The sequence below is a fragment of the Zootoca vivipara genome, chromosome 2 (genome assembly GCF_965207765.1).
Source record: "Zootoca vivipara chromosome 2, rZooViv2.hap1.1, whole genome shotgun sequence".
Lineage (NCBI taxonomy): Eukaryota > Metazoa > Chordata > Lepidosauria > Squamata > Lacertidae > Zootoca > Zootoca vivipara.
Window position 1 is genome coordinate 32,908,676 of NC_142584.1, and position 26,565 is coordinate 32,935,240.

A 26,565-nucleotide genomic window follows, 5' to 3' on the forward strand; every position below is an offset into this window, starting at 1 on the left:
ATTGGCACAATCCATTGTCTCTCAAGACAGATGGACACCAACAACAATTTATTACATTATTTTCAGGCAGAGGCAAGAGGAGCAAGCAGGGTCTGGCAACACAACCATAATGCCAAGAATTCCAGTGGCTACTTAAGAGATAAAGTTTCTAGAGCTCCTGACTAGAGATGGAGTGGAAGTTTTAGAAAGCATGGTCTGCTAAATTCTCAAAGTTTCCATTCACTCCGGAAGGGAAGCTTTCATTGGTGCCAGTGGGAGCTCCTCCACACACAGAGCTAAAGCAAGATTTGTGAAAATGATTTTTGTTAGGACTATGGGAGTTTGTAAGAGTTAAACCAGTCTTCTGCACGGTCTGCAGTCCAATGAAAATTGGTCCTGGCCCCCTTGCAATTTGAACCAATGCATTTAGCGCAGGCACCCCCAAACTTCGGCCCTCCAGATGTTTTGGACTACAATTCCCATCTTCCCCGACCACTGGTCTTGTTAGCTAGGGATCATGGGAGTTGTAGGCCAAAACATCTGGAGGGCCGCAGTTTGGGGATGCCTGAATTAGCGCAATCTCTGGTTTAGCTCTCAGGTTGCCAAGGGGGGCGGGGATGGAGGTTTCATTGAGCAGAAGCGGCCAAAGCTTGAGTCAGCCTCCCTTATCTGGAGGATTAGGAAGGGAGCTTTTCATTAAAAATAAAAACAGGCAGCTGTCCATGTACCAACTGTGGGGGTCCTGCAGGGACATATATCCTAAACCAGCACAGAGAACTCTCAGCTACCTATCTACTTGTAAAAGTGGAATTAGTCCTCCCAAATCAGATCAAAACTGTTCCTAGGGTTGTGGGCTTCCCAACATCACAGCAGGGCATGCTTATTAAATCAAGGACAGCATCATTGCAAACTCCTGATTAGCAAACCCAATGACACAGCTGAACCCGATGGTACAAGAAAGTTACAATTTTAGGAGTGTACTTCTTCAGGGCAACCTGAAGAAGCCTGTCTGGCAAACTGATCACTGGGCAGGGATTCTTACTCCCTCTTTACTGTTACTCCTCCTGGCTAACTACAAGGTGGCTGTCAGCTTAAGGCGTCAGCAGAAGAACTTGGACCAATCTTCTTTCCTAGAATTTCCAAGCCCTGTCCGACTCCTGCCTTAGAAAGCTAAGTCTTGTGCTTTTCTTCTCACTGTGAAAAAGCCACCTCTACAGAGCCCTTGCAAAGCGCAGAGGTTTCAAGAGGAGATCTGACAGGCAAGGGACCTGAAACCAAACTAATGGCCAGGGGAAACCATGTGACTGATTCTTGGCAGCCAGGAAGAAAGACCTCACATTTCACTCGCTGACCTGTTCTTGCAGGTAGATGGCAGTGTCGGTCACTGACTGCTCCAGCTTGGCTTTCCCCGTATCCTGCTTGTCTCTGAGCTCCTTTAGCTCTTTCTCTATATCCTGCACTGTTGCTCTGTACCGCAAAGCCAACAACAATAAAGAGGAGTTACTCACCAAACAGGAAAAAGTAAGTCTTGGAGTGTGTGTCTCTAGGAAATCAGAAACACTCACAACACAGTTCTGGGGTAAACTGAAACTAGACCAAGATCAACTCGCTAAATGCTCCTCCTTGGCCAGCTTTCCAGGGTAGGGGTTTGCTTTGGCATATTTATTTGTAAACAAGTCACATTGCACTGCAAAATGCTCCAGCAATGTGTGAAATCATCCTGGCAATTCAACTTATAGCTACGTTTTCCCAGAAATGTAGAATCAATTTGAGGAAGACAGACCACTTGCAGGGGCCTTCACGGCTGTGAATTAGAGAACTTTAAGTTTGGGGGTGTGGAGCTTAAAATATCTCTATCTAAGGTTTACAAATGACAACTGTCTCCTAGGAATGCCAGGTGTTTCTTATGGCAATTGTCCCTTAGAAAACTGCGAGTTCACTCTCCATATTCTACTTGTTCTGTTTGTAGTTTTCGTAGTTGCTATCTTATTGCAGTGAAAAACTTTTAATATTTTTTAAAATTAACATGAAAAAACTGTGAGTACAATAAAACATAAAGGATGTTCCATATTTCAGAACGCGGCGAATCCACCATTTATAAGACTCACAATATATCTACACAGTGTTCCTTCTTTCAGAGATTCTGATCCATGAGTGCTGGGCTCCTCAGCACATTCACACTTACAACTAGAGGCATGGGAGCCATTTCCCACACAATTGTAATTAAGCCCCTGGCCAGAGGAACAATATGGACCAAGTCCATCATTTGAGTCCTTCCTATCTGGCACCCAAGGGATAGATGCAGACACTGCCAAACCATAACTGAGTCATCCTAGTTACATGTGGGGGCAGAGTGAAGTGAGGTGATCATTCTTCCTGCCCTCAGAAGGTGCCAGTCAATAAAGCAAAGGAAGCCCCGAAAACAATGAAATCATATCACACTTCCTCACACCCAGAGACATATTACTGGAGGGACTGCATGCCAGTAGCATCCGTGATCTTCTCACAAGCACTCATATACTGGTCTCTGGCGTTTATTAAGAGAGTGCTGGAACTGTGGCTGTGTGAGGGGTACCGGTATGCTCAAAACTCACAGCACTCTTTGCAAACTACAACTCCCATGATACCTTGGGAGAAGCCTGCCACGATGGTTAAAGTGGTATACTGGTGCTTTAAATGTATGGTGCGGCTTTTACAGGAGGAATGCCAGAACTGGAAAAGGGGCTCCCATGCTGACCTCTGCCAAGCCTCCGGTCCAGTCTTAATCAGCTGCTTAGACCTCCCTATCTCCCCACACATGATTTATTTGGGGGATACAAGACCTTTCTATGGTGTACTGACACCTTTTAAGAGTTTGGCTTTGTCACAATACCTCTCAAAACTCATTTCTGCACACTCACATTTTATAGTTGTTTTGCTGTTGCCTATGCTGCTTTGAGAATACTGATATATAATGGCAGCATAAAAATGTTTTAAGTAATTTCTAACTATGTTACAAATTAACGGGTTTGGGTGGTTGTGTTTGAAATCTATTCTGTGTGTACATTGGTGCTATAAAGCGAAGGAGCCACTTTGCCAACCTTCTGCTTTCCAGATGTTGCTGGACTACGACTCCCATTGTTGGGAGTTGATCATTGGCCATTTTAGCTGGGGCTAGTGGAAGTTATAGTCCAAAACATCTGGAGGGCACCAGGTCAGAGAAAGCTGCTCCACAGAGAGAGTTTTCTATTTAATCTGCCTGGGGGAAAGGAGTACCGATGACATTCCAAAATATGATTGAAAAAAAGTCAATTGAATTCTTTTTTTTAAAAAAAGTGGGTATATGCTAGAAAGCGTATTTTCACTGAGCAATTCTTTTCACTGGACAATTCTTTGTGGCATCTTATCTCAGCTGCACTCTTGAGAAAGAGCCCTCAACTTCCATGGAACTATTAACTGGTAAAGATCCCATTTTGGCTTTCCACTGTACAGCAAACAATTACGTAACTCCACAATTAAGTTGGTTGTGACCAAACCTGACATGCCAATGTTTTAGCTGATAAGACTGAGACTGGACTCGCCTACCGTACTAGGTGGCTTCCTGCAGTCTAGTGGCTACTTATTTACCTCAGAAAACCTATCTGCATGTTGATCTGACCAGCTCCTTCCAGTTTGTCATCTGTTTCTGCCAGCTCTCCTTCAAGTACATTCTGGATCTTGTTTAACTAGAATCACAATTGGGGTAGGGGGATCAAAAGCCTTGAAGAACTTTGGTCATGAAACACTAATTTTCTTTTATGGAAAGTCCCTAGGATAAAGGGGCACATCCTCACCTCCCCATGTTGTAAACAATAGATAGTTTACATCCACATATACCAGAGCTAAGGTTCAAGTCTAGAGATTAAGAAAGTGCTTCCTATGAGGAATGTTAAACTGATTCATTGGTAACTGGAGCATCATCATGATTCACCATGTTGGGGGCATAGCTGCCAAGTTATCCCTTTTTTTAAGGGATTTTCCCTTATGCTGAATAGGCTTCCTCGCGAGAAAAGGGAAAACTTGGCAGCTATGGTTGGGGGTTCTACTGGCTGAGTTTCAAGTTTAGAGTCACAAAATCAGGCTGAAGATTAACCACCACCCATAGCATCTCAAATAAAACAGCAAGCACGTCTTTTAAAGATCCTTAAAGACACCTCAACAACAGCAACAAAAAGTAAACTATATGACTACATTGTGAAGATACTGAAAAGGTTATACGTTTGTTAAATGGAAATCATGAGCAATATTAACGTAAAGGGAAAATAGTAGAGCGATGAATGCCCCTGTTAAAGGAACTAAGAATTACAAAAAAAGATAGAAAGCTTGAGCTTGACATTGGGAGTACTGTCATCATATTCAGAAAAAAAGGAGGGGAGCAATTATAATTAAATAACAATCCCCTTTAACGATCCTGAAGACAGATTTATTTTCAGCACATGTTTACTGCTACAGCCAAACAAAACTAGACCCTGAGCAATTAACCAAGGGTCAGCAGGAGACTCAAGGAAATGACAACAGCAGGATGCAGGATCAAACTAAGCCTGGTGAAGTTAGGTGGTCACTGTGACCCAGACAGACAGGGGAACTACACTTGGACCACCCAAATACTCCACTGAGCTTCAAGCAGCTAGTGCACATTCTATTTTAAATTGCACAGTTTGCAGAAGCACAGAAAAATAACAACTAAAGTGAGTCTCACTGATCTCATCCATGGTAGGAATTGTGAGCACCAGATACCTCCTGTAGCTAACAAATATCACTGTAATTCAGAAATGATGAATTGCAGGAAATCAGAAATATAAAATCATTTCTACAAGTTCTGCCATTAAAATAGCATGCGGACCAGCTTACAGTTCTCAAAATCTCAGCTTTCAATTTAAGTGGCTTGGATTTCTGAGAAGTTTGTTTCAAGTAGGAGGGCAGGCATCCCCAAACTTGGCCCTCCAGATGTTTTGGGACTACAATTCCCATCAACTCTGACCACTGGTCCTGTTAGCTAGGGATGATAGGAGTTGTAGTCCCAAAACATCTGGAGGGCCGAGTTTGGGGATGCCTGTAGTAGGGTCTTGTCAATGGTGGCCAATTGACTGTGCAACTTCAAGAAAGTCCCCCAGCCCCCACCTTGGTGTTTAAGAAGGTGGTCAAAATATATTCCATTCATAACGTTTTAAAGGTTGAGTGCTGATACAATGAACTTTATGTTTTGAATATGTTTTGATAGCTTCTAAGAACAGGATGCTTCTTGGGACTGGGCAAATTACCTCTTATATGAAAAACCTGATTGAAAACATTATTGCTGCAAATAAGGCAGCATATTCTCTTCCTGACACTCCCCTACCTTCTCTTTCTCGGTTTTCATGTCTTCTTCCATGGACTGGAGTGCAGCAAGCTTTTCAGGAAGATCAGGTGGGATGAGAGCAAGGTTCCGATAAACTATCCAGCAAAAACACAGTAGAATTATAAATATGTACAAGTGAGCCATCAAGTGACAAAACACTGTAGTGCCCAAATCAGGGCTCCAGCCAACCAGCCATGCCCTCTGTAGGGATAGTCCATCCCATTCCCCCCGCTTCTTTAGGGATGGTCCATTCCAAGTGCACTGAACATTATGAGTGCACACTGTTTTGGTGTTTTGGTGGGTTTTCTTTGTTGTTGTTTTTTGCAAACTTTGGAGGGCACCCCTCTCCCCACAAACAAGCCTACAGCTCCCTCTTCTGGGTGGATGATGCCAGTTTAGTTAAATAAGATTCAGCACTCACAGAATGAAAGTTCGCTGTTAGTACATACAGTTGTAGCTTGGTTCTCGAATGCCTTGGTACTCATCCGTTTTGGCTCCCAAACACTGCAAACCCAGAAGTGTTCCAGTTTGCGAACGTTTTTTGGAAGCCGAACATCTTGGTTTTCTAACATTTTTGGAAGTTGAATGGACTTCTGGAATGGATTACATTCGAGAACCAAGGTATGACTGTATACAAGTAGGAATTAAAACATGGAAGGCTCCTATTCCAGCCAAGCTACCTTCCAGGATACTCAATGCTTCTCCATTTAGCTTCCCCTGCAGTATGCCCACTGAGCATGCTCATTCCTCCAGACATTATGCCCATCATCACTGGCCATACTGCCCAAGAAATGCTGCCAGGAAACGTCCAACAGGTTGCATGCTCCTGGTTAGCTTTTACCCCCCCAAATCAACCCTCCAAACATTCGGGTGGGCTTACATTTTTAGATTTCCCTTCCCAGAAAAAAATAGTAGCCCAACCTGTTGGAAATTTGCAGAAGCAGGTTCCAGAGATTTGCCATTTAAAACAGAAACCCAGAAAACCGGTACACACGTGATACATACGTGCATCTGTGAGGAAGTCTTGCAGCCTGCGGAGATCGGCGTAGCCACACTTGAATTGATCTAGGAGACCGATCTGGTCTCGCAGAGCATAGTACATGTCCGTCAGTTGAGCGAGAGAGCGGAGGGCATCCACAGTATCGGAGTAGCGGGCTGGGGCCAAAGTAGAGCCAGACTCGGACAGTGGCATCGGGGTTGGGGCAGAGAGCAGCGGAGATGCAGGAGGTGTAGCTCCAAGGACAGGCCCCGGGGGCAATACAAGCTGCATTCCAGGCTGCACACCAGCCGCCTCACCAAGAGGACTGGGCCAGAGAATCCCAGGCTGACCAGGGTATCCACCTTGGGCATCAGGAGAACCAGGATAGAATGGAGGGGGGTATCCAGCTTGTATCCATGGAATGACGGGGCCTCCAGTGAAGGCTTCTTGAACTCCAGGAACACCAGGCTGGGCGCCAAGGACTCCAGGATAGGCTCCAGCATAGGGCGCCAGGCCTCCAGGATAGGCCGTTTCATCTCCAGGCGCGCCAGGCTGGGCCCCAGGTGCTCCAGGTTGAGCCCCAGGTGCCCCAGGATAGGCTGCTTGGCCTCCAGGTGCGCCTGGCTGGGCCCCAGGTGCCCCAGGCTGGGCCCCAGGTGCCCCAGGCTGGGCTCCAGGAGCCCCAGGCTGGGCTCCAGGTGCCCCAGGCTGGGCTCCAGGTGCCCCAGGCTGGGCTCCAGGTGCCCCAGGATAAGCCCCAGGAGCCCCAGGATAAGCCCCAGGAGCTCCAGGATAGGGTGCTTGGGCTCCAGGTGCACCAGGATAGGCCCCAGGTGCTCCGGGATAGGCCCCGGGTGCTCCAGGATAGGGAGCTAGGCCTCCAGGATAAGCCCCAGGTGCTCCAGGATAGGCCCCAGGTGCTCCGGGATAGGGTGCTTGGGCTCCAGGGGCTCCGGGATAGGCCCCGGGTGCCCCAGGGTAGGGTGCTTGGGCTCCAGGGGCTCCAGGATAGGCCCCGGGTGCCCCAGGGTAGGGTGCTTGGGCTCCAGGGGCTCCAGGATAGGCCCCGGGTGCCCCAGGGTAGGGTGCTTGGGCTCCAGGTGCTCCGGGATAGGCCCCGGGTGCCCCAGGGTAGGGTGCTTGGGCTCCAGGGGCTCCGGGATAGGCTCCGGGTGCCCCAGGGTAGGGTACTTGGGCTCCAGGTGCTCCGGGATAAGCCCCGGGTGCCCCGGGATAGGGTCCCTGGGCCCCAGGAGCTCCTGGCTGGGCCCCTGGAGCGCCAGCAACACCAGGCTGCCCTGGCTGAGCCCCAGGAATGCCTGCTTGAGCACTTCTTGGAGCCCCTGGTGCACCAGCCGGTGTTCCATCTCTTCTGTGAGAGCCAGGCAAAGTTCCTGGAGATCCAGGAGTGACTCTGCTTTCTGGAGAGGTGGTAGAATCAGTTGGAGAGTGTTGGACTGGACTTGTCACCTAGAAACAGATAGGGAGGAGTGACAAAAGCAGGGGTGGCTTCAGCTCGGGGCATTATTGCAGGCATCTCACATCTTGCAGTTGACTTCACAATAACTCATCCCCACTGTGCATCAGGAACACTACCACCACCTTCAACTTCAGGGCTGCGCCAGAGCAAATCCAAAATGGCGGCCAGCACTCATGCCACAACCCCTCAGCAAATCTAAGGGTGTTGGCACTTTGGAAGCAGGTCAACTGGTTTTGGATCATCCTTAATTCAAACTAACAATACATGCTGCACAATTTGAGGTGTTGACTGGATTGCCCTTGGTTGGGTAAGGCCACAAGAAATGGTACGGCTTTTGAAGTTTCCTAAATGTCCAAGGACAGTGTGGTGCAACAGGTAAGATTACTGGATTTAGATCTAGGAGGCCTTTGATATGAAATGACATTCTAAGTGTCACAAGGCACTGCTGAAATTCGAATGATCCAAGTCCGCCCCTGGTGTCACTACTGGAAAGCTCATAAACCCTCCTTTGTTCAGGAGCAGCAGCTGGGCAATTTCATTCATAAGCTTCAGTGCTTCTCTTTTGCCCACAATGGGAGTTATTTGTGGTTAACTCAGTGATGAGAGGAAGACAATCTGCATGTGCTCAGAGGCAACCTTTCATTACTATTACTTGCCATGTCCAAGGGGTCTAGGCTGGTATTGAAAATAAGGACCAGAATTGAGTGGCATAAACCAGTAAAATACTCCTTTTCCCTCAAATACTTGAATCTCTGGCCTGTATCCTCTGGTTCTGTAGTCTTTAGCTTATGCTACCTATGTCCAATATTTACAGGGAAATTATGCAGGAATGCATAATAACCATCGTACACTCAGTCAGAACTACTTTTTGTTCCTGAAATATTATTGCTGTTCAGATCAAAAAGCAGAAACTGACACCTGATCCTGCACTTAATAAGAAAAAGGGGAAAAAAACAGGAGCCCATGGTTTACAGCTAATTCTCCATCATGAAGACCAGCTTGCTTTTAGACATAGAAACAGCCTGAAAAGTAACACTCTGCTTCACTCAATTATACCAAGTTGACTGAGAGACTGGAAAGACTCACTCATGGAATCAGAGTACATAGAAACCAAGAGGGAATATTTCACTGCAGTGATTTCCTTCTATTGAGATTCTGATGTAGAACAAAGAATTACACTGGCCAGAAACAATTTCTTTGCACATTTCAGAATAGACCAACAAGTGCTGAGTTTCCCAAATGGTAAGATAGCAAGTAGCTCAGTAGATTTTCTAGAATTACTGCCATTGCACCTTTGCCAGGAATCCTAAATATTTCATTTTGCTGTTCACTGAATTCTTTTAAGTCTGGAGGTCAGAAACGGCTGAGTCCAGAGCCCAAAGCCTGGCCTCAAACCAATCATTAAGCCATGGAAAGATGCTACAGTGAAGTGGTATCTTTTTTAGATCTGTACTTTGCACATGCACAGATAATCTACAGTGATGAATCTATCATACCACTTTACAACAGTTCATTATTTTGTGGAAACTGGCTATATATCCAAATGAAGGCATTTAACATGTATGCAAGTTTTGCCCTAACTAGCCTTATGGGACACTAGCTGCTCTGTGACTCTATGGAAATGTGAAATTAATGATGCTTATGACAATTCTAAATGGGTGCTTTGGAGCTGCACTGTTTTAAATGTTCTTCAGTGGCCTATACAATTGCCCTGATGTGTTCTCACATTATTGTTTAGGGGCTAAATTGCTTTTTCTTCTCTCAAACTCCTGCATGCCTTTGCTCTCAAGTGAAAGAAATACAAACTCGCATAGTCTTTATAACACTGCAACACGATTATGCTCAGGACACAGATTTTTCTTCAAGATACCCATCCAGGAAATGCAGTATGCACAGGAGAATCAAGTGCAAATCAAAACAACAAAGAGCCTTGTGACACCTTAATAACTAACAAATATATTATGGCACAAGCTTTTACGGACTAGAGTTCGCTTCATCAGACTCTTCATGGGGCAAGACGACCTAAGCATTTAACACCAATTAGTGCATGACTACACTAGCTACCAATTAGTTTCTGGGCTCAACTCTGATTTTGCCGAGTGTTGATTTTGGCCTATGAAGCCTTATGCAGCTAAGGACTCCAATACTTCCTGAACTGCCTCTTTGCACATGAACCTACCCGGACACAGCAATCATCAGAAAAACTTTGTTGTGTGCCTTCAACAAGAGAGGTGCAGAGGGTCAGGCGGCAACATGAGAATGGGCCTCATGAGAATGGTGGCTCCCCATTTGAGAAAAGCTCTCCCCACACCTGGTACCATCACTGTTTGCTCCAGGTTACAGGCTAAAAACATACAAAAGACAAATACTGACCTTGACTAGTGGGGGAAAGCATTGTTTGTTGTTCTGCCTCAGGCAGAAAAATGTCTGGAGATGAACTTGTGCAAACAGCTTTGTGCTTCTAACATAGGACCCTTTCTAAACACTTACCCTTCCTTTGGTGACAGTGGGAGAATAAAGCACTCCTCTTAGTCACACATTCATGTCAGCCATGGGATGCAGTCAAAGGGGAGGGGATAGAACTAGCATTGTTCAAGGAGATGATTTGGTTTCTGAGGTTTTAGAAGTATAGGAGGCATGTGCTCAAGCACTGGAGAGTACAAGCAAAGTCAACCTCCTACGAAGAAAACAGAACAGAGATACCCTCCACCTCCCACACTGTCCCCCCCAAAGTAAGTAAAAACTGAGAGGCAATTTAAAACCATGTGCATACAGGCTTCATCATGATGCACCAGAAAACGATGACATGGCCACCTTCCAATAGGCAATTACCAACTTCACAGAAAATACCCATATTGGGGTATAATATCTGCCATTTTTTCAGCAAGTGCGATTAGCTTTCTGAATGCTGGGCAAATGTATGGACAAACAGGCTGCCTGGCTGAGATGATGTCACCAGGATGGATTAGTGATGCCTGTCAGGAAAACAGGTAATGTCCAGAAAGACCAAACTTTGAACATTTGTAGCTAGATTACCTTGTGATTTCCATCCTCATGAGAGCACTCTGTATCTGCCCATTTTTATGCTTAAAAAGTGGCATTTTTATGTCATGCATTTAGTGCTTCGTTTCTTTTTTTAAAAGAGGCTCAAGTTGGGGCTCAAGTCTGTTTGGAAACATCACTTTCTGTTCTGAAAGCTTTCCTTGCACCCTGCCCAACAATATTCCTGATGTGTGAAAATACTCTGCAGTTATTCAGTAGCAAGGGAAATGCATTCTGCATCTGGCTTAAGGGCACTTTCATTTAGCTTTACTTTTTGTATTCCGGGCTTGAAACTGCAGCTGAGCTGCTGGCAGATGCTGTGGCTGAGTCCTGGCAGTACAAATAAAGCCCTGTAGTATCTTCATCCAGCATCTGCCAAGATAGTGACCAGACAGATGGCAAGCACTGGAGGTCAATGGAACGGTCCAGAACAATCTATGTGAGCCATACACTAGCTTGTCATCAACTTTGTTGCATGCTTATTAAATACAAAAGGCAGAAAACGAAGTCCCATATTGGGCTGATCAGAAGCAACTGAAAATTAGCACAAAATAAATGTTACCCCCAGAAGTGCAAGCTGGATTTCGAAGGGGCAGAGGAACTAGAGACCAAATTGCAAACATGTGCTGGATTATGGAGAAAGCTAGAGAGTTCCAGAAAACATCTACTTCTCGTTCATTGACTATGCAAAAGCATTTGACTGTGTCGACCACAGCAAACTATGGCAGGCTCTTAAAGAAATGGGAGTGCCTGATCACCTCACCGGTCTCCTGAGAAATCTCTATGTGGGACAAGAAGCTACAGTTAGAACTGGATATGGAATAACTGATTGGTTCAAAATTGGGAAAGGAGTACGACAAGGCTGTATATTGTCTCCCTGCTTATTTAACTTATATGCAGAATTAATCATGTGAAAGGCTGGACTGGATGAATCCCAAGCCGGAATTAAGATTGCCGGAAGAAATATCAACAACCTCAGATATGCTGATGACACAACCTTGATGGCAGAAAGTGAGGAGGAATTAAAGAACCTTTTAATGAGGGTGAAAGAGGAGAGCGCAAAATACGGTCTGAAGCTCAACATCAAAAAAACTAAGATCATGGCCACTGCTCCCATCACCTCCAGGCAAATAGAAGGGGAAGAAATGGAGGCAGTGAGAGATTTTACTTTCTTGGGTTCCATGATCACAGCCGATGGTGACAGCAGTCACGAAATTAAAAGACGCCTGCTTCTTGAGAGAAAAGCAATGACAAACCTAGACAACATCTTAAAAAGCAGAGGCCATCACCTTGCCAACAAAGGTCCATATAGTTAAAGCTATGGTTTTCCCAGTAGTGATGTATGGAAGTGAGAGCTGGACCATAAAGAAGGCTGATCGCCGAAGAATTGATGCTTTTGAATTATGGTGCTGGAGGAGACTCAAGAGTCCCATGGACTGCAAGAAGATCAACCTATCCATTCTTAAGGAAATCAGCCCTGAGTGCTCACTGGAAGGACAGATTGTGAAGCTGAGGCTCCAATATTTTGGCTACCTCATGAGAAGAGAAGACTTCCTGGAAAAGACCCTGATGTTGGGAAAGATGGAGGGCACAAGGAGAAGGGGACGACAGAGGACGAGATGGTTGGACAGTGTTCTCGAAGCTACCAACATGAGTCTGACCAAACTGCGGGAGGCAGTGCAAGACAGGAGTGCCTGGCGTGCTATGGTCCATGGGGTCACGAAGAGTTGGACACGACTAAACAACAGCAAATGTTACCCCCACCCCTGGAACTGGCCATAAGATGATGAAGAAATGTGCTTTGTGGTGCACAAATTGTACGTAGAAAACACAATAATATAGGTCTTAGTGAAGGGGATTAATAGGACACGAGATTCAACATATAAAGCATTGTCTTGGTATTTTTCATGAAGAAAACATTCATGTGCAAACCTTTTATCCTCCAATCTCCATTTTGCCTGACAAATCATACTCACGGGAGATGGGCTCCTCTTCCCTTTCACAAGGACGTCCTCTAGAACATCCCACCGCACCATCTCCTCTGGGGAAGGATACAGGCTCAGCCTCTTCTCTAAGTCTTTCTACAGACAAACAAAAACATTAAAGAGGTCACACTTTATTCCCCATGAATAGCATGGAAGAGGCCATTGCACCCACCTTCATTTATTCTTCATTAGGAACCCTGGCTGTGGAGAGGTATCAGATGACTAGGATACATACCAGCGAAGAGCTAGTGGGTACATCAAACTATGGGACAACCCTTTTTGGAGAAGTGTCAACAGGGCGAGGATGGGAAGGTACTGAATGTTGCAAGACACACACACATGGGGATTAGCAGGTGCTGCTTGAACTAACCAGTGAGGACACATCTTCAAGGCAGCTTCTGATGCTATGAATCTGATGCATTAGCACAAAGCTGGGAGTACAGAAAATGAACAAATCATATGCCAGTGAGTGGCTGGGTCCCCCCTCTATGGACAAATTGAATACTGTATGCTGGTTTGACACTGCAGATGTGCTGGAACAGGCAGGGTGGGGAAGTGGGCTTGGGACCAGTGTGGGCGGAATTTGCCGATGCATATTGACCATGGGAATCAGATAGGACACTGAATTTACATCTGATCCCCTGCAAAACTAGCACACAGCAGGAAGAGATTGCTATCTGCATAGAGACTGGTGTTCTGTAGAGGAGCTGTGTGGGAACATACCACTTCGTGATCCAAACTCATCTGATCGCTTAAGCAACTATTTAGCCGATCGTCAAATACACGGGGGTCCAACTGTGAAATGAAGGAAAAGATAATTTAGGATTTCCCCAGGCTGCTCAGGAATAATGTATGAGTGCAAACACATTCTAATATTGTAAAAGAAGCACTGCAAAAGCGAACTTGTTTCCCCCACACTTTTAGAATACACGAGGTGAGCACCTGGGGAAAAGCCTTGCAGGGGAAATAAAACACAAGCACCTTTATGCTTGCCCAGTACACATCAAATGCATAGCTCAGGGGGCAATTTTTCCTCCCAACAAGCCTTTGGGGACAGGAGCAAACATCACGTTTCCAAGAGAGCAAAGAAACAACAGCACAGCCCAGAAACCTGAATTGCTCTCATGGGATAGCCTCTAGGGATGCATTTGGATATTCAATATTGCTCAAAAATACACAATAGTAAGTAAAGCATCCCAGTGCCTGTTGTGAACATGCCAGGTTGAGTTTTGGATTGCCAAGGCTGAGAACAGCTTCTTCCAACATTTCCAGACCTATGGCTAGGCCTGGGGCAAATAATACACAATGACAATCAGCCCATTTCTTTAACAGTCGGTCTCCCCAATCATATATAAAAATGGGAGGGAAGCTCCACTTTGACAAACACATTGAACATGTGGGTCAGACTGCTGAACCTCTCATCCTCTCAGTGTTGCTTTCCTCCTGCCCTCTCTCCCCAGAGGTAATTTTCCTACCAGCTAAATTCTGATACTGGAAGTAAGACTCACTGGGAGAAAAATCAAGAGTCATGGCATCCATTCACACCCTTCTCATTTTAAATTAGACATAATCACATCCTTCTTTATATGTGGCAGACCCGCAGTTATTGAACACTTGGTCAAAAATATACAAGAAAATACAATTCATTCTTCTCTTATAGAAACAAATAGGTATAATGTGTGTGTGATTCAAGCTTTCTTTCTTTCATATCAGTATGAACTCTGAGGGGTTAGGTGGACCCAACAGGAAAAGTAGTTAAATAGAAGGAAATGAGGCATGGACTAGTTTACCAATGCTAAGTGATCCTTGATTTTTTGTACTTCATCCTCTAAATTGGCTGTGGCTTCCTTCATTTTGCCAGCCTCATCTATTACATCCTGCAACAAAGACATGGCCTAGAATACAAAAAGAGATACAATATCAGTGACGGGAATGAATGTATGGACTCCTCTAAATATCAGCCTAAATATAATTTCCAAATGACAAGAAGCTACCATGTGTTTCCTAATGTCTCTGACTGCCAAAGACAGAAGACATGCCGTAGGAAACCTATTTTCAGGTCTTACAGAGCCCCCTCCCACTTTACTCTAAGCAGCCTATGCTGAAGAGGAGCTGTTTCCCTGGATAAACTACTTCCAAAAGAGGAAAAGAGGGATCAGCATCAATATAGCCCCCCCCAAAAGCGCACCACCTACTGCAAGGTGGTAGGATAGAATATATTGAGCAAGGGCAAGGGGGAACCTCCAACAATTTTTGATGCCCAATATGTTTTAACCATTCGCTTTTCTGCAGAGGCAACAATCTTTTCTAAACTTCAGTATAAGAAAATCAACTACAGTATCTTCAAGCAGATATCAACTCTTTATCTTAAAATTTAGATATTATTGCCTTTGAAAGAGTGCTGATGCACAGGAGCACCTTAGGCATCTAAAATAGGGCTGCCATACATCTGGGATTTAAAAGGCGGAATTGACGTCCAGGGGGATTTCTGAAAGGCGGCGCTTTGCTCTGGCAAGTCATTAAAAAAAGATAATAATAATTTATTATTTATACCCCGCCCATCTGGCTGGGTTTCCCCAGGCACTCTGGGCGGCTTCTAACAGAAGAATAAAATCATCGATTAAAGATTAAAAGCCTCCCTAAACAGGGCTGCCTTCAGATGTCTTCTAAAAATCTGGTAGCTGTTTTTTTTCTTTGACATCTGATGGGAGGGCGTTCCACAGGGCGGGCGCCACTACCGAGAAGACCCTCTGCCTGGTTCCCTGCAACTTGGCTTCTCGCAACAAGGGAACCGCCAGAAGATTGTGTTACTTTGGCGTTTTTGTAGAAAAACAACTTTCAGAGGGACCTGATTCTCACTTTTTGAAATATGGCAACCCTATCTATAACACTTATCCTATCCCAGAACCTTCAGATTTGCACACAAACACCCCGACTAGATCTGTACTCCAGGATTAACACAGAGGATTAGCATCAGACATCTGACTATACTCAGGAGCCTTCTGGTCCTGACTACTACTGCCCATTCAGCCTTGCTCTCCAAGTGAGTAAAGCAAGGAGAAGGAGCAGTAACTTCCACAAGCTTTCTCTTGTGGTGCAGATTAGGTCCAGAGGAAGAGACAAGTGAATGGGCAGCGGTAAGCAGGAAGTGGGTGCCGTCAGAGATCTTGCTCAAGCCCTTCCAGAAATAAAACCTAGAACCAGGACAGCTTTCCAGCAGGACTGCTACACTTTCCCCTAAACAGCTTATTAGCCTCATGGAGATGAAGTGGTGGTTGGGGAATAAAGATACTGGTTTTCTTCAACCCTAAATAGTTTACCTGCCTCCAATTGTATGTGCCTCTTGATTCTGGTGTTATGAAGAGTCACATTTAGCTATTTCCTATGCACTTCCATGTAAGCCTTAAAGCCATGCATAAGGAAAACAGCATAGCTTTCAGTTGCACCACAGGAGATGCATGGTGATTCTTAGAAAGTTGATTTGGAGCCAGAAGAAAACCCAACAGAGCAGTTTTAAGATTCCAGTAGGATTATGTGAATGGTGGGGGGGGGGGAATTAGTCAGCTAGCTTGCTCACCAGGACATGAACAGAATAAAGGCAACATTATCAAAGTAATAATAATAATAAAAATAATAATATATTATTTATACCCCGCCCATCTGGCTGGGTTTCCCCAGCCACTCTGGGCAGCTTCCAACAGAAAAATGAAATAAAAAAATCTATTAAACATTAAAAGCCTCCCTAAACAGGGCTGCCTTCAGATGTCTTCTAAAAATCTGGTAGCTGTTTTTCTCTTTGACATCTGATGGGAGGGCGTTCCACTGGACGGGTGCCACCACCGAGAAGGCCCTCTGCCTGGTTCCCTGCAACTTGACTTCTCGCAACAAGGGAACCGCCAGAAGGCCCTCGGTACTGGACCTCAGTGTCCGGGCAGAATGATGGGGGTGGAGACTGGACCGAGGCCATTTAGGGCTTTAAAGGTCAGCACCAACACTTTGAACTGTGCTCGGAAACATACTGGGAGCCAAGTAAGTTTCTAGTTCTCCTGTTGGCTACGAAAACAAACCAACCATAAAATATGCCTGCAATATGTGCTGTCATTAATGTCCCTCAAGTTCATTCACACACATGTCCATGGCGAGGTACTTTTATGTCTTGGTATTGGTTGTCTTGATAAAGCCTAGGCAATGAATCATTTACTAAAGGAAATAATCAAGTCTCTGTCTTGCTCTGTTGTGGAAGCCTCCCCAAATAGGAAACCAGGAAATAGAAGTTCAAATTCACTAAATGATTACATTTCCTATCACCCTCTTCAATGCACTAGACACCAGGAGGCTAGTTGAAAATCAGAACAGCAGCTATCTCACTAAGAATTCAAGTATAGACTTGTCCCAGGCCTTTGCCAGATGGGACTGGACATAACAATTTGCTGCTCATTAACTCATAGGCAGTTTCACAAAGAGCTTGCTCTGTCATCACTATCCACTCCAAATCTGGAATACTTATGAGCATGTACTTATTGCTATAGCTCCCCTCATAGACTAGTAGGGGCATGTTGTCTGGGGGGACTCTATACTGCAAAAATGTTCCTGTTCCTCTTATCTAATGACACATAGACACCTGATAAATATTATATACACTGATTAATTCAATTTAATATACCACTTTTCAGGTGACTCCCACAAAGCAGTTTACATCAAAATCTTAAAAGAGGCAGCAAATAAATCTATAGAATAAGCCAGCCAAGATAATCTACAAGAGGGGTATTTTTTTAAAGCTACATCTCCCCTTCCCACAGGTCAAGAGGTTATTTGAGTAGCCCTGGGGTGGCGGTTGAGGGAGGGAGAGGTCACCTCAACTCCAATACTGTACTGGGAACGAGGTTGTAGGCAGCTCTCCATGCCAGTTTGTCTTTAGTCTCTCCTCCCTTCAGGGCAAGATGGTCCTCAGAAGGCCCCATAGTGGTGGATGGTAGAGATGGAAACCACTTCACTCACTCTCAAATGTCTGTATGTGAGTGTATGTCTGTGTCTCGAAGGACTGGAATTCAGTCCCAAATGGCAAAAACAGAAAGTGGAGCCTTCAGTGCTCTCTCTCTCTCTCTCTCACACACACACACACCACCTCTCCTACCAAAACGGCATTCATATTAATTTGTTATCAACACTATAAAGACGATAACCAGACCTAACTAACTGGAAGGCTGCCTGATTTAAGACATTCTGGTGTGCATCAAGAAATGGCTAGAACTAACAGGCCAAAGCCAGGCCAAGTCATTTTGTTGCCTGACGTGAAGGAGAAGATGGTGCTCCCCTTTTTCACATACAAAAGGCCATTCAACTGGCAGCTGAAACTTACTCCAGTGCTGGTTGACAGAGACAGCGGCAGCATCCTGAGAGCAGCAGGTTAGCTTAGGGGGCACTGGGCAGACTGCATGGCAGGACTGGGGGGGGGTGCTGTTACTGCCTCCAACAGCTCCCTCACTCTGCCACAGAGGTGGAAAAGCTCAGGCTCAGGGACCAAATGTGGCCTTCTAGAATTCACTGTCTGGTCCTCAGGACTCTCTCCATGCCACACCCTAGGCCACAACCCTCCCTGTCCCTGCTGTGCTCCTTCCTTGACTGTTTTTGCCTTGCTGGTCTGTGTCCTTGAACTCTGATAATGCCTCTTGCTTGTCTGGATAGCGAGGATAGAGAAGAGTGTGGGAGCATGTGTAGAAACTAGTCTACTGTACAAAGGTAAGATTTACATTTATTGCTCCACCAACATTTTGTTCTGGACTGGCCCCGCCCACTAGTGGCATGTGGCCCCTGCCTGGAATGCCTAGATAGGAATGTGGCCCTCGGGCTGAAAAACATTCCATGTCTCTGCTGTATTTAATGTTATTCCTATATACGGAATGCAGGGAACGTTCTCCTGCCCACCCAGCTGGGGTCTCAGCACAAGCCAGAATAAGCCAACTTCTAAATAGCAAGAGATGAGTCTCTACATGTCCAGCTCACTGGAGCATCTAGAAATAATGGAAACTTAAGGAATGCAAGATATTTCAACTGCTCCTGCAGTTGCCTGTTGCAAAGCTTAGCTCTGCTGGGAGCCATTCTTGGCATAGCATACCTCACAGTTTACAAACTGAGCTGCCTTTGGTTCACCAATTCTAATGCAGGGAAAGATGTTAAGGGCAGAGGGTGGCGGCACACAGTGTTATTGGCATCCATCCAGCTTTCCACTTTAGCCAGTCCAAGGGATCCTTTAACAGGTAAATCAATGCCTGTCTGGTCTAACTTAGCAAATCCTCTGTATTTCTCAGAACTTTAGCAAAACAATGATTTCTCTGTTGCCAATGACTTTACGAAGCACTACAAGTAATGAAAGCTTTGGCATGCACTGTTTTTGAAATGTGTGAAGCAACATTTGAATAATCAGGTGATTGAAAGAGTATTCAAACTCCTAAGTCAAAAACGTAAAACAGGAATTAATACTAATTCTGGAAATTTGGAGGTGAAGCTTGTATTGACAACGTACCTAGATGTAAATACCAAAGTGCATATCTGATGCATTTTCTTAAGGGCTACTAAGTGATTCCATGGGGAAACATTTATTTATGCTTCTGTTCATTATTCCAGGAGGTATCACCTCCAAGGAGGAATACGAGTGAAGCTTCAGGTACTGCCGAGATCTACACAACAGATCTAGAATTACGGTGCAGCAGATTATGGTGTTTGCCAACACAACATAACAATTCATAATAGTTCTCTTTGTCTCTTCACTCCAACACAAGTTGACAGTTAAACATCTTTGGGGGCAGGGATGGAACTTTCAGAAAGGAATGTACTGTATCCCTGCAGCGAGCTAGGCCTTTAAAGGAAACAAAACAGTCCACATGCCCATCATGCCTCCTTCAAAAACTAGTCTAAAATTAATATTGTTCGCAATCACTATAAAGGGCACTCTTAACTCATTTTCGCTGTAACCTTTGCATGCCCCTGAAATTCCAACAATCCAGGTGGTTTTTTTATTACTGTTCACATACCTTGTTGATGCCCTCTTCGTTGCCTTCAACTTTCTTCTGCAACTGCATCGCTTGCCATAGATCGGCCACAGAGCCACTCCTGGTTTTATCCATCAAGTCGGTACCAGAAGGCAGCTTCTCTAGGCCAGACATTTGATTTTCAAACCCTTTGAGCCGCTTTCCCATCCCCTGCACTTTCCCCTGGACTCCCTGTACTTGATCTTGCATTCCTTGGACCTGATCTTCCACCCCTTGCACCTGATTTGCCATCCCTTGGAGGTTAGCCTGCAGCACGGACATTTTCCTTTCCAAGTTGTTAAGGCGAGATTCTATGTCTTTGTCTGAAACCTCCTTTTCCTTCATGGGCCTGCCTTCCTTGCCTTCTTTGCCTTCCTTGCCTTCCTTGCCTTCTTTGCCTTCCTTGCCTCCCTTGCCATCCTTGCCTCCCTTCCCTTCTTTGCCTCCCTTGCCTTCAATGCCTTCCTTGCCTTCCTTGCCCTCCAGACCTTCCAGGCCCTCCAGACCCTCCAGACCTTCCAGGCCTTCCTTTCCTTCCTTCCCTTCCCTACCTTCCCGGCCTGCCTTGCCTGTCCTACCATCCTTGCCTGCCCTACCATCCTTCAGTAACTCTTCATCGGACAGTATTTCCCCAACCCCCTTCTCAATAGCCTCCGCCATGTCTGGCTTTGGTGGCGGCCCCCGATCCATCTTGACCTCCGTCATGGTATCCTGAATTTTGAGGTACCTGAGGATGGCATGGAGGAGGGTGTGGAGGGCATTGAAATTGACATGGCCAACCTCCGGAGTCCCTATGGAGATGTCCGCCAACTCGTACAATGTGACTTTCAGAGACATGTCTGCACCCCTTTCGACCCACCCTTCGCTTTGCGACAACTGCCAGCTGCCTTATTTAGAAAAAATAAAATAAAATCTTCTTTTACGAAATAACAAAAAAACCACCTGTCCTAATCTTTTATTAACCCCTAGGAAAATATAACGCTGGGATGGAAGGCAGTTCAATAAATAAAAGCTCTTTCCCCCCCCCTTTTTTACAAGGAATATCTGTTTGGGGTTGTTGTTGTTTTAAGCCCAATTTATTGTAAACCCATTCCTAAAAGTGAGCAGGCTCGCGCCATAAACGGGCGAGCAGCGCCTCTATCTCGCTTTATCTTTTTGCTCTATTTGCCTATCCTTCTCTCCACCCCACCCCCACCCCCCAAACGACCACCCCTATTTAAAGGGCTAAGCAGCACCCGCCCCCAGCGCAGCTCGCAGCTCGGGCGAGCGACCGACTGACGAGCAGCTCCCCGCCGAAGCTCGGAACAGAAGCCGCCTCTGCCGCGGACAATCCGGCCCCGTTCGAATCCTTGCGTTCCATTGGTTGCCTCACAAACCTTCTCGTTCCGGGATTGGCTTCGAGAGCTGCTCATGTGCTTTTGTTTACTTCGCCGGCTGCCGGCTGATTGCGAGCCGGCGTTTGTGGTTGCTACGCGACGGGGGTGACCGCCCTCCGCCGTTCCGGGACTCGCGGCGCCGCGCGAATTATGACTCCGCGCGCTCCCCCCGCCCTTGCTAAACAGAGAGGAATGGGCGGGAACCAAAGGAATAGGGGAGGTTTGTTAGCCAGTTTAATATATTTCCAGTTTAATTGCTCTATTTCTTTCCCAAGAGTTTCCGAGCAGCAGATTCCAAAAGTATAAAATAAAATTTAGACGCCACACACACACATTTTTAAAGAGGGGGCTGCCCCCCTATATCTGTTGGTGGCATTCGTAGATCTGTTTACATTAAACATTTAAATTGCCCCGTAGGTTTTCCAGGAAAAAAGGGAAAAGTGCTGAAATACTGCCCAGAACCACGTAAGTGTGATTTAGCCCTAAGGTCATCTGGTCCAACCGTTTGCCAGAAGCAAGACTCCTGAAAAAGCTCTCCTTGCAACCTAAGGCCTTGGATGGTGGAAAGCGACCTGTCTCAGGCACGGCTTAGTTTGTACCAGCGTTGCTTTCAGTGTTCAAGATACTGGGAACAGATGAACTGTGGACAGCGGCAAGTAGGGGAAATTGCTCAGTGGTGAGAAAAACAGGCTCTGCGTATCATAGAATCGTAGAGTTGGAAGGGATCCCGAGGTTCATCTTGCTATACTCCATGCACTCTATTTAACGGTTAGTTTTGCATTGATTTGTGAAATCGAATTATTATTATTATTAATTAAATTTCTATAGTCATTCTATTTTTTAAAAAAATCTATAGATACAGATATGAAAACCTTTGCACATTTCATGCAGATTTATGTCCAATGGGCTTGTGGCCCAGGTCTTTTAAATATGTAGGGATGCTCTCTACTCCAAAGCATGTTTCCTCCAACAACTACAAAGTTCCTATGCGACAGCGAGTACAGCAGGCAGGAGGACTTTGTGGCCTTCCAAGTGCAGTTGGACTCCCATCAGTGCCAAGCCAGCACAGGAAGAGAGTTGCAGTCCAACACCATCGGGAAGACCACAGGGTCCTCATCCCTGGAGCAGAGGTAGGATTTCCATATTGGAAGGTTTTATTTACAGACAGATGTGAGCCCGCCCTGCTCTCTCTTTTGCTCTCTCCCAAATCTCAAACTTTCACCTACACATTGACTTCCAACAAGCAGCAGCTGTCTGCTCAACTGAAATATCCCAATGCTTTGCCTCTCTCTCAGTTTACGGTAATTGCAGTTTGAGTTCCTTTGCTCCTGTCTTCTCACAGTAGCACAAAAGAGCAACTGGTCCTTGCTTTCCCATAACTGGGATGGAGTGAAAAAAGGGGCAAAAGTGAAACAGATGTAGGGCCGGGATGGGGAACTCTGGCTCTCATTAGTCCCAGGCAGCTTGGCTGAGGGCCAGAAATGATGAATTTCTATATTCTTAACAGTGTTAGCAATTTCCCTCTCAATAGAGCCAAAATTTCTGTGGCAGACCCTTGGGAGTAAACCACCACAGAAGGTAGTTGGATGTATCTCTGAGTGAAATGCATAGGATCAGCCTACTCATGCCAGCTACTCTAGAACAATGTGAATTGACTTTGCAGGACCTAATCATGTTTTCACAGTATGCTGACTAGTGAACAAATACCTTCATACAGTAGTTTTTGACTATGGTTATATTTGTAACTATGCATTTTTTTTTCATGTGTAAGCCACTTGAGCATGGATTTAGCTATGGAAAGGTGGCATACAAATAAAATGATGTATGTATGTGTGTGTGTAAAATCACTTCAGAACAGCTTTCTGTGTGTACTGAAAAGACAACTTCTCCATTTATAGAGTGCAGTCTATATTACCATGAGGACTAGCACCTTGAATCTGGGAAACAAATAGCAGATTCTTTGCAGAGTCTCTTATCTATGATTAGATGCCCTGATCATGTGATGAGAGCTGGTGGCTGTGCTCAGTTCCTCTCATCCAAGCCAATTGTATTTACAGATGAGAAAATGCCCTTAAGGACCTACTGTAGAGCAGGGGTCGCCAACACATTAGTGACCACAGCTCCAGTTCTAGCTTTGGACCTGATGGCTGGGGGTGATGGGCACAACAAAACATCGGAAAGGCACCCACATTGGCTACCCCTGCTTTACCGTCTGCACAGCAAATGCACATTAAGGGCAGCAGTTCCCGCAGGTCTTAAGCATATGAAATTAATGCTCAACATTTGATTCATAAGTGTAAGGAATCCTGGCTGAATTCTAATACAGATAACCATGGAATTACTGTTTTAAGGTTTTGCATGGGGTTGTTTTTTTTATCGCTGTTTTAATTGTGTCTTTACAAATTGCAACCCATCCTAAGACTGGCTGTTGAAGGCCAAGTAAGAAATATGTAGCAGCAACAGCAACAAAGACCATAGCTGCCAAGTTCTCCCTTTTTAAAGGGAATTCCCTTATGCTCAATAGGCTTCCTCACGAGAAAAGGGAAAACTTGGCAGCTATGACAAAGACAGCTTCTCTAAAACCATGATCAAGAATATATCTTTGCAGTATTTTCTGCTTCTCCTAAGTGTTGGGCTAGATAGCAGTGTTCTACTTCTGGCCTGACTGCATTGCAGTGGAGGTGAAATGATATTCTATATATAGTTTGTAATATACTCAGGGACCACTTTTAAAGGTGCACTGCACAGATGGGCACTGTAATACTCTCAGATCTGAGATGCAAACAGAACATGAAACATATGGTTAAGGGAGTGTGTGTCCATGTTGGTTGTGTGTGTGTGTGTGAGTGAGAGAGAGGAGGGAGGGAGGGAGGTGTTCTGGATAGTGCCCAAGTGGTTTGTCCCCTTCTCTAAACAAAGTAGAAAATTTCAAGACCAACCTACTGTGCAATGAAACCAGGGTACATTAGATATGGTAGGATGCTGCAGCTATATTGTTTTGTATATGTGAGTGAAGCAAGACAGAAAAATCAGGATTAATTTTGGTCCATATGTGAACCCCAGTAGGTAAAACCAAATCCAGGACAAGAATCACAGACTCACGACTGTAAATGAAACAAACTAACTGGTTTGTTGAACAATAATAGCAGTAAATGTTGTAAGTCCAAATAACTGCACAAATACTTAGTTCCTTGAACTATACAAGCTGTTCCGTGTAATTGACAAGCCAATGCAACTACTTATAATGTACGATCATTTAAACAGTAATTTATCCTCAAATCCTAGTCTGCATCTCCCTGCCTAAACCTCCTCCAGTCCATCTAGTTTATGGGCCACAGCTCAGTGGTGTTTTACATGCAGAAGGTCCCAGGTTCAATGGCCAATGTCTCTAGGTAGAGCTGGGAATGTCCCCTGCCTTAAACCCTGGAGCACCACTGCAGTATAAGGCAGCATCTTACCGTCTTACGTCTCCAAGCTGTTCTTGGCATTTTCACATGGAATTCATAGCTATCGATCCATTCTAGTGCATCCCCAGTTTCCCATAGGCTGGGAATAGTGAAAGAACGAAGGAGGGGGGGGGACAATAGGCAGCCTAGCAAGAACAGCAGGAGGATCCTATATGTGTCTACTCTGATGTAAGTTCCACAGAGTTCAATAAGATTTCTCTACCCTTCTGACATGCACTGGCTTCACCTGCAAGCTAATGTTGACATTCCATGAAGCAACTACCAAGCCGCACGAGTCTCTGGCCGTACCCTGACCCTTAAATACAGTATACAACCAATAATAAGACAGATGTGTGCAAGCATCCTGCAGGTGGCAGCATATCACATGAAATAGGACATAGGCAGCTATTGACAAAGCCTTGTACTGTATTGAGAAAGGATTCCGTTTACACACTGCACACTTGCTGTGTTGTGGATGTGACCCATATCACAGTCTTCAAGTACGCCTATATCACCCAGATCAGATAAGCACCAGAAAGCAGTACACATGACTCTTTTGCTTTTCTTTTGACCACAAGCAAATCTGGTCTAACTAAAGAATCACAAATTAAATTTGAGTTTTGTCCAGAAACATCCTTCACATTTTCCCCTCATATTTTATTCTATTTTGTTAAGAATAATATTTATAACCCACCCTTCACTTCAATGCATCCCAGGGGTGATTTAACTCCTTGATAGGTTATGCCTCACCCTTGCACCCTCCGCCTATGAGAGAAGTTCTCTTCGCATTTCAGCTGTTCAATATCCACTCCCCAACTGTGCCAGTCTTGATGCCTTGCACAAAAGGGGCATTGCAAAAAAGTCTGCAAAGGTGGAAGGTACCTGCTTATCAGATGTCCTGTGATCAAAATACCAGCCTCAGGGAAGTGAGGCTATTGAGTGTTGAGCAAGCACAGCTAATTGGAACCAGTACGTTCAGAGGCATTCCCACTTGCCTTTGGTGACCAGATGCTGGGGACAAACAGGGAGGTGACCATTCCCAGCATGACTTGCTCTGCTCATAAGCTTCTAGAGCAGGCATCCCCAAACTGCGGCCCTCCAGATGTTTTGGCCTACAACTCCCATGATCCCTAGCTAACAGGACCAGTGGTCGGGGAAGATGGGAACTGTAGTCCAAAACATCTGGAGGGCCAAAGTTTTGGGATGCCTGTTCTAGAGGCTCCTGGTTGGCTGCAAGTCAGAATGCTAGACTAGATGCACCTTGGCCTCATTCAGAAAAGCAATTCTCGCAGTTTTCATTTTAGTCAGTGCATAAATACTCACACTAGAAACTCTTAAGAGATATAGCTGTGGATTTAAAATAATGTGCTTATAAGCTTCCACGAGCACTTACTCGGATGCAGACAATTCTTGGCATATATTTGGAAGAAGCACAACTGTCTTACTTACTAGTTACAGGTAGGTAGCCATGTTGGTCTGCCGTAGTGAAAACAAAATAAAAGAATTCATTCCAGTAGCACCTTAGAGACCAACTAAGTTTGTCATTGGTATGAGGTTTCATGTGAAGTGTGCATGCACTTTACTGTTGTAAGTGGAGCCACCTGATAACAGCTTCAAAGCTGTGGGTTACAGTACAGCATCCTGTGTTTAATTCAGCCATGGCATCCTTTTTGTGTTCCTTAACTCTTATCAGGAAAGCGGGTGGTCAGCTTTGCTTACACTGGAGATCTCTGCTCACTAATGATGTATATAACAAGTCAGAGGGCCGCAGCTGATGTGTGTGCACTGTTTATACATAATCTGCAATTGACTCCTCATAATTGCTGGCACAACTTAATTGCTGTTTCCAGTTTAGAGATAAGTACCAGCAGCTCTTTGGATATTTTGAAGACAA

General features: G+C 45.2%; 1 protein-coding gene across 4 annotated transcripts in view; it reads right to left on the reverse strand.

Annotated features, from left to right (window-relative positions):
* The window catches only part of QRICH2 (glutamine rich 2), a 42,795-nt gene extending 21,975 nt beyond the window's left edge, over positions 1 to 20,820 (reverse strand). For 3 of the 4 annotated variants that reach the window (XM_088661589.1, XM_088661588.1, XM_035099114.3), the window contains exons 1-8: positions 19,853 to 20,820; positions 14,612 to 14,716; positions 13,545 to 13,616; positions 12,813 to 12,917; positions 6,341 to 7,784; positions 5,336 to 5,430; positions 3,586 to 3,683; positions 1,332 to 1,446 (exon numbers count right to left, since the gene is read on the reverse strand). In XM_088661589.1, coding sequence (XP_088517715.1) covers positions 1,332 to 1,446; positions 3,586 to 3,683; positions 5,336 to 5,430; positions 6,341 to 7,784; positions 12,813 to 12,917; positions 13,545 to 13,616; positions 14,612 to 14,716; positions 19,853 to 20,686 — 2,868 coding nt within the window. In that variant the 5' untranslated portion in view covers positions 20,687 to 20,820. The remainder of the gene's footprint in view (positions 1 to 1,331; positions 1,447 to 3,585; positions 3,684 to 5,335; positions 5,431 to 6,340; positions 7,785 to 12,812; positions 12,918 to 13,544; positions 13,617 to 14,611; positions 14,717 to 19,852) is intronic. The other variant, XM_088661590.1, reaches the window with a different exon arrangement.
* Positions 20,821 to 26,565: the final 5,745 nt, after the last annotated feature.